General features: G+C 41.8%; 1 protein-coding gene across 1 annotated transcript; it reads right to left on the minus strand.

Moving 5' to 3' along the window:
• Positions 1-2,355: 2,355 nt before the first annotated feature.
• zgc:171482 (zinc finger protein) lies at positions 2,356-12,404 on the minus strand. The gene is made up of 7 exons (XM_031564025.1): positions 12,049-12,404; positions 8,920-9,024; positions 8,471-8,563; positions 6,887-7,043; positions 6,057-6,320; positions 5,027-5,123; positions 2,356-2,652 (listed from the first exon to the last, which is right to left on the minus strand). The coding sequence occupies exons 2-7, from the start codon at positions 9,022-9,024 to the stop codon at positions 2,628-2,630; spliced, it is 741 nt and encodes a 246-aa protein (XP_031419885.1). The 5' UTR covers positions 12,049-12,404; the 3' UTR covers positions 2,356-2,627.
• Between the last annotated feature and the right edge of the window lie 296 nt (positions 12,405-12,700).

A 12,700-nucleotide genomic window follows, 5' to 3' on the forward strand; every position in this document is an offset into this window, starting at 1 on the left:
GTCACGCGACGGACTATCTTACCTTTTTAGGTAAAACATGTTGCACTCTTGAATTACTGATTAATTCTGTTCTGTTCTTCAATGACACTTGCGTATCACCAGCCGTGTATCACACACACACTCACCTTTCACAGAGTGTCCGTGACAGACAGGGGAAGTGCTTCCCTGGGAGGGAGGGGTGATTAGATTTCAAAATTAATTGAAAATTGTGACTGTGTGCTTCTTTGCCTCTTGTGGAAGCTGTCAGAAATGAATCAACACCCAAATCTTACCTGCCTGTCATCTGTTGTTGAACTCAGGAACTTCATTTTGTTTTGTCACAGAGGGAAAGGGGAGTGTCATCTCTCATCACCCTTCATCTGCATTCGTCCCCTGCTATTTCTAACTTCTGTTATAGCTTCACTCTCTGTCCAATACCACATATGAAAAAAGTCTGTCAAATTCATATGATTTTTATCAGTGAATTTCTATAGTTTAAATATATGTTACACAAATGTGCACTGTTATATGACATACGATAACTGCATGTTAAGATGTGATATTGGCCCCTTTCATAAACAGTAACATAGAACAAATGAATGTAGAATGTCTTTATCCTGTGCCTTAGATATTTTATTTTTACATATTTATTATATTTTACACAATTATCATGCCATTCATGAATGCTAACTATATGTAATTAAATCTGACTTTTTGTCATGATCAGTTCCATTTATTCATATAGTAGATGTTCCTACTGAGAGCGGAGGAGTGGCTGCCTTACGGGGAGTTACAGTTACAGACACACATGTTTCATCATAGGTGTGCCTCCTGGGACACTTTGAACCTTTGTGTTGTGAGCACCCTGCTCTACCAGTCGATCCACACAGACATGAGAGACAGATGAGCCAGAGGAACTCCATGACATCACTGTGAAAATGTCTGAGCATATTAGGAAGCTGTATGATCATTACTCAATATGTTTATTAAATTAATAAAAATATATTTTGTTTAAAAATGTAGTTTTTGTCCTTAAATAAGACTGACTATATAATAACGAAGGTCTCTTTATAAAGTATAAACAATTTTTTCTCTCTTTGATATGTGTTTGATATATGACCTACCATGCATGTTGAAGGGAATTATACCTTTTTAGAAATGAAATGGGCAAGCTTTTTACCACAGATTTATCAGGCAAGTATTGCATGACAAGTGTGATTCTTTCATATGGCTGTACTGGAACTACAACTATAAATCAAGACAAATTTGAGTTGTAAAGTTATAAATATATGCAAGTGTAAGTCACTGAATCACCCAATACGTATACCTTGAAGCTGGCAAGCGATTACATGACGTGTGATTCCTACATGTTTTTACAGACCTTTGGCATATCAGCTCTTAGTGTCTGCAGATAAGGTGGACAGAAGACTGACACAGCGTCAGGCAATCCAGGTTCTGTGTGGACGGGCTTAGGGCTGGGGAGTTGTCACTGTGTCCTTAATCAGCTCTGTAAACATAGTCAACATGTGATTTCAACTGTGATGATCAAATGGGAATGTTGACCTATTTTTTTCCCTAAAAAGACTTTTAGGGAAAAAAACTATTATACCCCCTAAACATAAACACAGTATTCTCTCTGTGGACTAAACGAAACCCAAAAACATTCATTTATACACCTCCTTTCAAAAAATACCTTGCACATGATATAATGAACATACTCTTTATACATGTAATGCACATCTAGATTGATTGTTACATACATAGATGAGTTTTTCTAACATTAACATTTGTTACACCAAAAAAGTAAGAAGTTATTTGATCCCCCTCTTGTCTGAAGCCTTCCCTGCAGACACACAACCCCTGGGGGCGAGAGACTTTAAGATGTTCTTGTCCAAAGGGGAGAATTCCCCAAAGTCTTTTAAGCAGTGATATATTTCTTGATTGGTGAAAAATTGAGTTCCAGAAGGAGTTTTGGCAGATTTCTGGTTGATTCAGTGCACACCATTTCAAAACTCAGTCCCAGCTCTTAAATTCAGTACTGTATATCATTATTCAGCACTGAAAGTAGAAGAGGAGTCATAACATGTTTAGGTATATGTACTTCATGTATGTCCTGCCCTTTACAAAACGAACCAAAGAGACATCAGATAAACATTTGTAACAGACTGTCCAAACTGGTATGGCTGTTTCTAAGACATCATTGCTATAGTAACCCTCCACTCTCCCTAGACTTCTAGCTCTGCATTTCACCCTGTATCAGAGCTCTTAAATTAGAGCATAGCTGCTGGCTAATATGGTCCACACACTAAGTCTGCATGCAGTTGACCACACACAGATTTAATCAAATGTACTGTATGTGCTTCTTTCATTTTCAACGATTAGCGTTTATACCTGTAGTGGATACAGTATCTGATAGCCATGGCATGGAACACTGTGACGGAAAATGGTAATGCAATGATCAAAATTCAGCAGAGCACCAACAACAATGGCGATCAGGTGATCTGTATCTGCAGCAGGACAGCAACACGAATGATGTGAACACCGACTGAAGTTCATTTGAGATGTATGACTTGTAGGTCTGCTTGTTTCAAACAGTGCCAGCACACAGTGCCAGCAGAGGGTCCTCCGCCCAGATGGAAGCCCGACGGCTAGTCCTGCTGGTGTTGCCGCAAGCTGTAGGAAGGAAGGAGGTGTTTTAGCGTACTGGTCCAGAAATAAGTGAAGTGTTTGGAATAAACTAGAGGAGGCTGTGAGTTCAGAGTTATTCTCATCCTGGGTGAATAATGTAGCTCATTAATGGTATTTTGGGAGAAACTGAAAACAACATGATTAAATATATCCTTAGCATTGTCTTGTCGTGTTGCATGGTGTGCAGAGCATTGTTATTGCTCTTCAGCAGTCTCTGAAATTATAACTGATTTCTTCCCTTCACTTCAGGTGAAGACATTTTTGTTGTTGTTGCAATATAACACTTCCAGGCCAGTTTTATTAAGGCTAATTCCATTAGGTTGCCAGTATTGAAGATCAAGCAGGTTTGAAGGGATGAGGTTATGCTGATGCTGGACCAAGTAAAGCTCTACTGATATTTTTAATGCATTAATTCATTGCATAATGGCTGCATCTGTCAGGGACATCAATAAGTCAACAAAATGTGCTGATATGAAACTCACAACATAAGGACATGAACCAATGCAATGGTCTTCTAAGAGAGCACACTGTATTCTAGTTCAGGAATAGATGAGTTGCACTTCTATGGTGCTTTTATCACTCAAATACCTCTAGGGTACCTCGGGGGTGGAATCATAGACATATATATATGTATATATGTCTATGGGTGGAATGACCTATCTAATGCTGTCCGTTCCAGCGACAGCCTTGGTACACATTAAAGTGGTACAGTCTAAAACCTAACTTTTCAAAGTTCATTTCTTTCAGCAATACATTTTTATTATAATTGTTTTGTTACTACTGTTATTGTTATTATAATTATTGTTGTTGTTGGTTTAATATGATATGATATATGATCTTTTACATATGATATTTAATATTGTTATACAAATTTTGTTCATTGTCATAATCATTGTTGTTACTCTATTTTTTCAAATGTTTTGTTAGTGTAGATGCAAATGACCGCTGTGGATGAGGTGAGGTGAGTAAGCAAGGCTGAGGAGTCATCCATCTGAGTAAAGCACACACACACACACACACACACACACACACACACACACACACACACACACACACACTCAGATGAGCGCTGTGGATGAGGTGAGGTCAGTAAGCAAGGCTGAGGAGTCATCCATCTGAGTAAAGCAAGGGAGAGGGAGAGGGAGAGGGGATTCAAGGGTTAAATGAGTAGTCTGCTAATGGTGGTGTGTGTGGGGGGCATGTTTTGGTTCTCAATCCTGGATAGAGCTGACTTCTTTTCTACAGAACTAAAACTCTTTCACTCTCATAAATACACACACACACACACACACATTCACACACACACACACACACACACACACACACACACACACACACACACACACACACACACACACACACACACACACACACGCTCACACACCATTCGTAAAACTGGATATATTGTACTAAAATTACCATTAAATATGCAGCACAGTGAAAAAAAAGGACCTGGGGACACATGTTTGTTTTTAAGATACTTTGTGTATCTATAATAACTTTTGCAAAACACAAAATAAACTCTAAACTCACAAGAGAAAATATCAGATATTCTTGTTTAATAGTTTACGACTTGGCTTGATGCCAGGTGGACCTCATTAGGGTAATTGGCATAGTTGAAGTGAAAAGCAGAATTCTTTCTCCTGCCTTCAACTTGTGAAAACTGCAGCATTCTGGGACTGGAATATTGCTGTTGCCATGGTGCCTGTCTTAAGACAATTCATGTGATGTTAGACATCTCATAGCAAACAGAATATTAAGTTTGAAATACCAACACATGAAGGACGAACAAACATTATTGTTCTGATAAATGTACTGATCATTCTACTCCACTCTGGGTTCTTATCCAAAAGACTCTTTGAGCTCATCCACAGTCCTAGCTCTGTAAATGTAAAACACAGTGGCTCCGAATGAGGCACACACTGCTCCAGCCAATCAATACATTTCTCCAGGGGCATGAAAGGGAGGGGTGTAATTTGATTGGCTAGAAAGCTCACATATCAACAACCTTTTACCAGAATCCTAGACTGAACCTTTGAGTATTGGATTCGTGCTTGAAAGGTCTGCATTGTAGTTTGCCTGTAGGAACTGGTGCCTCATATTAGGAGTCCAACGATCCAGTTCCTTCTGCTTAATCACTTCCAGTTAGAAGAGATGTGTCTCTACCTACACCTAAGGGACAAGCGTGAGCTTCTCATGAAGACAGATCACGGCCAAGACCTGCTGACTGTTGGCTGACGTGGTTAAACACCAAAGTACAGAGGTTTATGCTTAAAAAGCCCATAATCATTTAATCATTTACACAATGACTACTGACTAACTGCTACTGACTAACTGCTACTGAATAATGACTACTTACTTGTTCTGGTGCTTCGACCCTTGCAGGTGGGCATAGTATTGCTCGATGGAATTCAGAGTCACAGCACATACATAACAGGTATACGTGCTCTGAAGGCCTACAGACATACAGACAGACAGACAGACAGACAGACAGACAGACACACACACACACACACACACACACACACACACACACACACACACACACACACACACACACACACACACACACACACACACATACACAGTCAATGATCACCTCCAAACTTCAACCTGATGTTTACATCCCCATGATCAAAATGACACATATGTTTCTAAAGAGTATTCCCTGTTAGTGAGTAATAATCAGATCAACTAGTCCTTTAGAGAAACACATCTTACTATTTTACTAGGTATACAGAATACAGAATACAGAATACTGAGCATGTTTTTTCAGAGCAGATTATGAAATGATGCTGCCTGTCAGCACAAGAAAGTCAGCAGCAGTGATTTTCTTTTATTCCGAAATATATCAAATAGAGTTTGCAGCATCTTTCATCACATCGCCACTGTTTGAAATGATTTGGGAAGGAAAACTTTTAGGGGAAAACACGAGTCCCCCCGTAACAGTGAGTTACTGACTGTATTAAGTGCAATATCTAAACGTGAATGTCATCACCTCCACCAGTTTGCAGTGTCCGGATGGAGAGCCTGTTATTATATGTCAGTATAAATGTGGCAATAGCAGCAGGTAGCTAACACAACTGTGGACCAAATCACTGCATGAAGCAGAGCGGTTTGGAGCCTCCTACTCATGTGGCTTTTCTTCACTTTCTGAAGCTGACTATTTTTAAGATATCTAAACACTCATCGTTCGTAGCATGTTTGCCACCGCTGCATCTGACCTGGGGTCTGCATGGTGTCCATGCTCATAGCAGGTGTGTTACCGCTGCATCTGACCTGGGGTCTGCATGGTGTCCATGCTCATAGCAGGTGTGTTACCGCTGCATCTGACCTGGGGTCTGCATGGTGTCCATGCTCATAGCAGGTGTGTTACCGCTGCATCTGACCTGGGGTCTGCATGGTGTCCATGCCTCCTATCAGCTGCTCCAGGAGATGTGCTCTGCCAGCGTTCTTCTTGTGTTTCTTCCCTCCATAGTGCTGCTGGGCCATCAGTGGGTTATTAAACCACGCTCTGCACAGGCAGCAGAATTTACCCGCCTCTCTGCTTCCATTGGCCAGTGACCAAGACGTCTCTCTGCTTCCATTGGCCAGTGACCAAGACGTCGGGGAGGCCTGGGGCATGGCTGGGGGACGTGAGCCGAGAGGAGAGTCTGTGAGGCAGACAGGTTTGTGTTAAGGATGTGCCAAGCGGGTAACAAATAAACACACTTCCACAAACTTAACATACATAACATACAACAAAACGTACATTATCGTTGAAGAATACGGTACAATAAGAGAGTGACCTATATTCATTTCTAGCATTAGATTCATTTGATCATTTCTACATCAAACAGACACATACATCCTTTCATTGACGAGCAAATGTAATTCATTCAGGATACCTATCTCAGGGCCAACAATTAGCTACAGCATATGAATCATTCATGTGTTGCGTTAACTGGACTGCTTTTACATATTCATTCAAAAACAGCCCTTGCATTTGTTAAAGCCTACCTGCGGTGCTTACTTTAACCCCTCCCTGTCTTTTCCACTGAGTGTGCAACATCTAATGCTCTCCTCCCTTCCTCCAGCAGAGAGCTAAATGCTGACAGATCTTCAGATGTAACCCTCAGATGGCCTGCACTAGTCTGGGTGAGTAACTGGGCTGTTGTGCCTGTGTATCCTGTTCTGTTCTGTTCTGTGTTAGTGGTGTGTGCTGTGCCAAGTGAATTACCCGCAGATGGCAGAAGTTGAGGCTCTCCCAGTACTAGCCGAATCCTTTTAGCGTGCGTCTTACCCTGGTAGTGAGACTGTGCCACGATGGAAGAGGTGAAGAACATATTACACAGGGTGCAACATTTATTCCTGTCCACCTCAGTTTCAGCACAGGCCTGAAAAAAAGAGTTGGGGGAATACAATTGGAATTCAAATAGTGCACAGCTGTACGGAGGACAGGTACTGTCTCGCTCCCCTTCCCCAGTGTTTGGTATGTGTGAGTGTGTCAAACAGACTAATTGTACTTGGCTAGGTTATTTAATGGCCTCTGGGAGGCTCCCCATGTTACCATCAGAGATGAGAGAGACACGAGGCTAAGATGAAGAGCTCTTTTCAGTCACCAGAATGGGGTGTACGTAAGGACGGCAGAATTTTGGGGCATAAAATGTGTAAATGCACACACTCACAAAACCTCAGACTGGGTAGAACGATTGCAAACACGCATGCACTCATGCACTGACTATGTTGATATGCAATTGGGAATGTGACACCTTGAAAAAACACGAACTTTAAACAATGTATTTGTTTATATCTACTACTATCTCCTTGCCTGCCTGAAATAATCTTGCTTGGCATCTGACGATCATCACCTTGAATACCATTCATACCACTCGACACCATTTGCACTTCTCTTATATTTCTAGATGCGTTCTAGATGACGTTATTTGTGAAGAAATTATGCTAAACTAATCTTGTTCTCTAAATGATCTAAATAGAACCCCTGCAACACCATGAACACACTCAAAATGAGTCCATAGAGGTTATTATAAGCCCATGTTCCTGATATAAAAATATGGCCTCATCAATATGCAAGATATATGAACACACACACACACACACACACACACACACAATCAGGTCACCAGCCCTCTCTACCAAAGAAGGCCGTACTTGTACGTTCATGCCTGTTGACAACCCACCAGTGTGTTTCTAGTTTCTATAGACAACCAGTTAGAGAAAAAAAATAAAGAACGACACCACTGCACCCAACAAAGATGAACACACATAAAAAACAAAAGAACGACATCACTGCACCCAACAAAGATGAACACACATAAAAAACAAAAGAACGACACCACTGCACCCAACAAAGCTGAACACACATATCATAGCTACTATTAAAGGCCCAGTAACACAATACTATAGACAGACAGACAGACAGATAGACAGACAGATAGACATAAATGGGAAACACAGATCACATCAGACATAATGAGGATGATCGGTGCTGATGGAGAGGAGAGACCCTAATGATTGTACAGTATATATCTTTATAGGCAGCACTCTCTGGGACTGAGATGGAGAGAGTGAGAGCACGTGAGAGAAGACAAGAAGGGGGAGACCCAGAGATGGATTCACACACGCATGTAGACACACCTACAGGTTTACCAGGATGGATTCACACACACACACGCATGCAGAGACACCTACAGGTTTATCAGGATGAATTCACACACACACACACACACGCATGCAGAGACTCCTACAGGATTATCAGGATGGATTCACACACACACACACACACGCATGTATAGACACCTACAGGGTTATCAGGTCTCAGTCTCTTCGAGGGTGGGCCTCCATCTTCTGGGTGGAGCATGTAGAAGAGGCGCACTTTGTTTGCGTGCTTCTTACTCTGACAGAAAGGAGAAAGAAGAAAAACAATATTATTGGTTTGGACATTGGCGACAGTGATAGATAGACAGATAGACAGGAAGTAGAGAAGTCAAAGTATCCTTGAACAAGACACTCAACCCCCAACCGTTCCTGATGTGCAACACACACACACACACACACACACACACACACACCCACAAGCACACACACACACACACACACACACACAAACACGCGCACACACACACACACACACACACACACACACACAAACACACACACGCACACACACACACACACACACACACACACACACACACACACACACACACACACACACTCACAAGCACAGGGGGATCTGTGTATGTACCTCACCTCGTAGTGTGCCGTGCGTTGGGACTCTGAGATCAGCTGGGCATTACAGATGTTGCAGTAGCTGTCTGTGAAGAGACGGCCACCGCAGACCCCTGCAGTCTTCATCTGCCACCACACACACAACAGCCAGTGGTCAGAGAGGTTCACAGCACATCACATCACTAGACATGACCCTCGTCACTGATATATTTACTTACATGACATACTGACCCATCAACTTAAAAACATGTCTATTCAAAGCCAGATGTAATTACTATAATGTGGATATACCCATTGGAAGGCAGAATGAAGGGATATAACTAATATCACACATTGCCCAGCAGACACATGCCCTGATATTAGAAGGCCTGAAATATGCATTCTGAAAATGTGTGAGTATGTTATTATATTTTTCCATGTCTTGTATAGAAAGTTGAGAAATGATGATATGTAAGAATATATGCTTAAAAGAATGAATCTCTCAAATATTGTCCTTGTTTTGCCGTCATTTGTTTTCTTAAGGACAAGTTGGAGATGTGCACTGGTTTGTGTTAGTATCCACTGGAGGCCCTGCTCATGGGGCCATCTCTGAGCCCATACCACTGATGGAGTCATGTTCACAGTAGAAAAGCACATCTTTAGATCACAAAGGATTCTGGAGCAGAGGCAGCTAGGGAGACGAGACGAGAAGAGAGGGAGAAACCAAAACAACACCAAAACAGAGGGGGTGTAGAACTCTTTCTTCTCCAACTTTCTCTTGTCCAATGGCAGTTCTGTTCAGCTCATGCTTGTACCTCCATCTGCCTCAGTCGTATCTCCCCGCAGATAATCTACAGTGGCACTAATAGCTCAGTGACGAATACAAAAAGGCCAAATCCTTTTAAGTAAAAAAAAGGGTGTATTGATTCTTCTGGCTTCCCGTGGCATTTAGGTCTGATGGTGGGCTCGGACTGGACTGAGTCCTGCTACTGATGAGGGATCAAGACACAGAGGACAGAACTGTAGCCTATTGTGAAAGCAAAATCATTTCCTTAGGTACAGATTTCACATTATGAACAGTCAACAATTAGAGCACAATCACTATTCAGGGTGAAGTGTAGAGTTTTGCTGAGACCCAAATACATAATAAGAGGCAAATGGTTAAGATTGACAAGAGCAGGTATGAAAAGGCATTTGTACAAGCAATTATCATTTACTCCCTGTGGTTCAAACTCACCATCGTCTGGCAGACTGATTTGGATCTTTGAGAAAAAAAGATCTGCTTGTCAAACTCCCTAAGCTCACTCCTCTGAGCAGGTGCTCTTCAGTAGTATAGTTTAAAGAGGACCCATAGGAGTAAACTAAGCACCACAACTCAGCTCTCCAAGGAGAACCTTCACCTTCACCTTCACAGGGGAATCCCCAGAGCATTCAGACAGAGAACGTGGATCTGGTTTGTTTCACATCACTGGTTCATCACTGAATCCTTGTAAGTATTTTCCTATCTTGAGTGTCTCGCACTCAGTATGCACCACCATGAGAACCCATGCACTCCTGCTCACACTGGATGTTGGAGGCTAGTGTCTCTCCCATGCACTCCTGCTAACACTAGATGTTGGAGCCTAGTGTCTCTCCCAGGAGACAGGACACTCCTGCTAACACTAGATGTTGGAGCCTAGTGTCTCTCCCAGGAGACAGGACACTCCTGCTAACACTAGATGTTGGAGGCTAGTGTCTCTCCCAGGAGACAGGACACTCCTGCTAACACTAGATGTTGAAGCCTAGTGTGTCTCCCAAGAGACAGGACACTCCTGTCTTCATTTCCACCACGACTTCCAAAGATGGAGGAGGATGCACAGTGATGATTTTTTTCTGTCAATAAAATTGCAGTTATTGCAATTGTCTCTTTTACAACATTTTATCTTCCATGCTAGTTCTGCTAAAAGCAAACTAGACAAATTAGACTAGGCATTTTTCTCCACGCTGTCACATCCTTAGTATTGGAACTACATTTAGCCGAAAACCACTGCTACTAACTGCTCTGGAAAGACACAGAAATGCAACATTTCTTTTAGCATTTAGTCTGAGAGAAAACTGTGAGGCTTCCTTTTTGCAGAGATATGTTGGCATTTGCATTTTTGCAACTATTAGGACAGAATGCAAAACTATTGAGAGGGAAGGACACCAATGGCGTCTCCACAGCGACATCTAGTGGTAGGGCCAGGCCCCACTGGCCCCTGATGTAGAGACGCCCCTGGAGGGAACGCAAAACTATTGCGAGGAAACGCCACCATGACCCTTCGGGAGTTCAGTAGAAAACTGCACCTTTAAAATTATTATTATAATTTCTATTTATGGAAACTATGAAAAAGAAACGGCTGTCAAAAGGTTCGAGTATTTTTAATTTTTTCTTATTTAGGTCAGTTTTTCAATCCCGAAGATTCCAAAAGATCCCTTTCAGAGTGATTCTTTTCCGTTGGTGCTAATTGATAAGTGGTGGGTGATTTTTTGTCAAGTTTAGGGCACGGTAGACCCCAACTGACATTGATAGAGAAAACAACAAGGCTATATCTCTCTTCATACTGAAAGATATAGCCTAAACATATTAGATCTTGTTTAGCACAAGATTGACACCAAACTTGGTTGAATTAGATGCATTCCCATGTAAAGTGTATATCAGCACTTGTGTTTGCTTGTCTAAATCGTTAACAGAAATACAGTAGTTAGCCTACTTGACCCATTTGAAAACAGTCACGAACCAATCAACTCTCAAAAAATCACATAAATATACCAGAAACACAAAATGTGCAGACATTTACTGCAGCCCGTCAAACCATGACCACACAAGGTGAGAGGATACTCACTGTAACACAAAATCACATCTTATCGCTAGCAAAGGGAACAGCCTGTGGCATTGACGGGTGATACAATAATAATTCCTAACGGTCAAGTAGGCTATATAATTTACATTCTGAGAAAGTCAGAAAGAGAGAGAAAAATGTGTCTAGTGTCTATCTTTATGAAATCAATCACATAGAGTACAGACGTGATCTGCTCCATTCACACAGACGGGGATGCAGCATTTCTATACTAAGTCTGTTTTACGAGTCAAGACCACTATCATTCTGAAATCGGAACTTCAATTGCCGTTATTAAGCGAATACAACCCACCTTTGATCATTGCACGCGAATACACCTTGTATCCTCTGTGTCCAAACGTGAAATTGAAACAACAGAAGTAGAAGTTCTTGCGCTTTAACTCCTTCAACCTTCAGACGGTGTAGTGCGAAACATGTTTGCAGCAGTGAGTAGCCAACAGTGCAACAGTGCTGTATCAGCCCCTTCCAAAACAATCAGCATACGGCGTGAACCATTTCTCGGTGGCACTCTTCAGACGCTCTTAATCCAGCCACCCTCAGCAGTGCCCGCAGCACGGGCAGCCCGAACAGACCGTTTTTCCGTTGGCGCTTTCGATATTTCACAGCGTGAGAGCCCTTGCTTATTTGCACATATAAGCTGCGCTACAGCACGACAGATGCGGAGAACAGGAGGATGACGGGTGAAGAATTTATGAAACGCTCCAGTAGTCACGCACTAGTCTCCAGTGATGCTTCTTTCCACTGCTTGCATTTTTTAACCTGCACTGTAAAACCTGAACTGAACTTTAAAAAAATGAAAGCAACCTGCTGCATGTTACGTTGGTTTAACTTGCAATTACCATTATTGGATATATCATTTCATTTAAGTCGGGCAACTAGAATTTAACATGGTAGTTTAACTTAGTTTCTCTTTGTATCAAAAAACTGAATGATCAAGGTCATGC

Source organism: Clupea harengus, chromosome 26 (genome assembly GCF_900700415.2).
Source record: "Clupea harengus chromosome 26, Ch_v2.0.2, whole genome shotgun sequence".
Taxonomy (NCBI): domain Eukaryota; kingdom Metazoa; phylum Chordata; class Actinopteri; order Clupeiformes; family Clupeidae; genus Clupea; species Clupea harengus.

Bases quoted from the DNA above. Each gene is read 5' to 3' on its own strand.
- zgc:171482 (XM_031564025.1), bottom strand. From the start codon at position 9,024: ATGAAGACTGCAGGGGTCTGCGGTGGCCGTCTCTTCACAGACAGCTAC. The intron at 8,564-8,919 runs GTGAGGTACATA...CCTTTCTGTCAG, and splicing joins AACGCACGGCACACTACGAG to AGTAAGAAGCACGCAAACAA. The intron at 5,124-6,056 runs GTCAGATGCAGC...GTATGTCTGTAG, and splicing joins GGACACCATGCAGACCCCAG to GCCTTCAGAGCACGTATACC.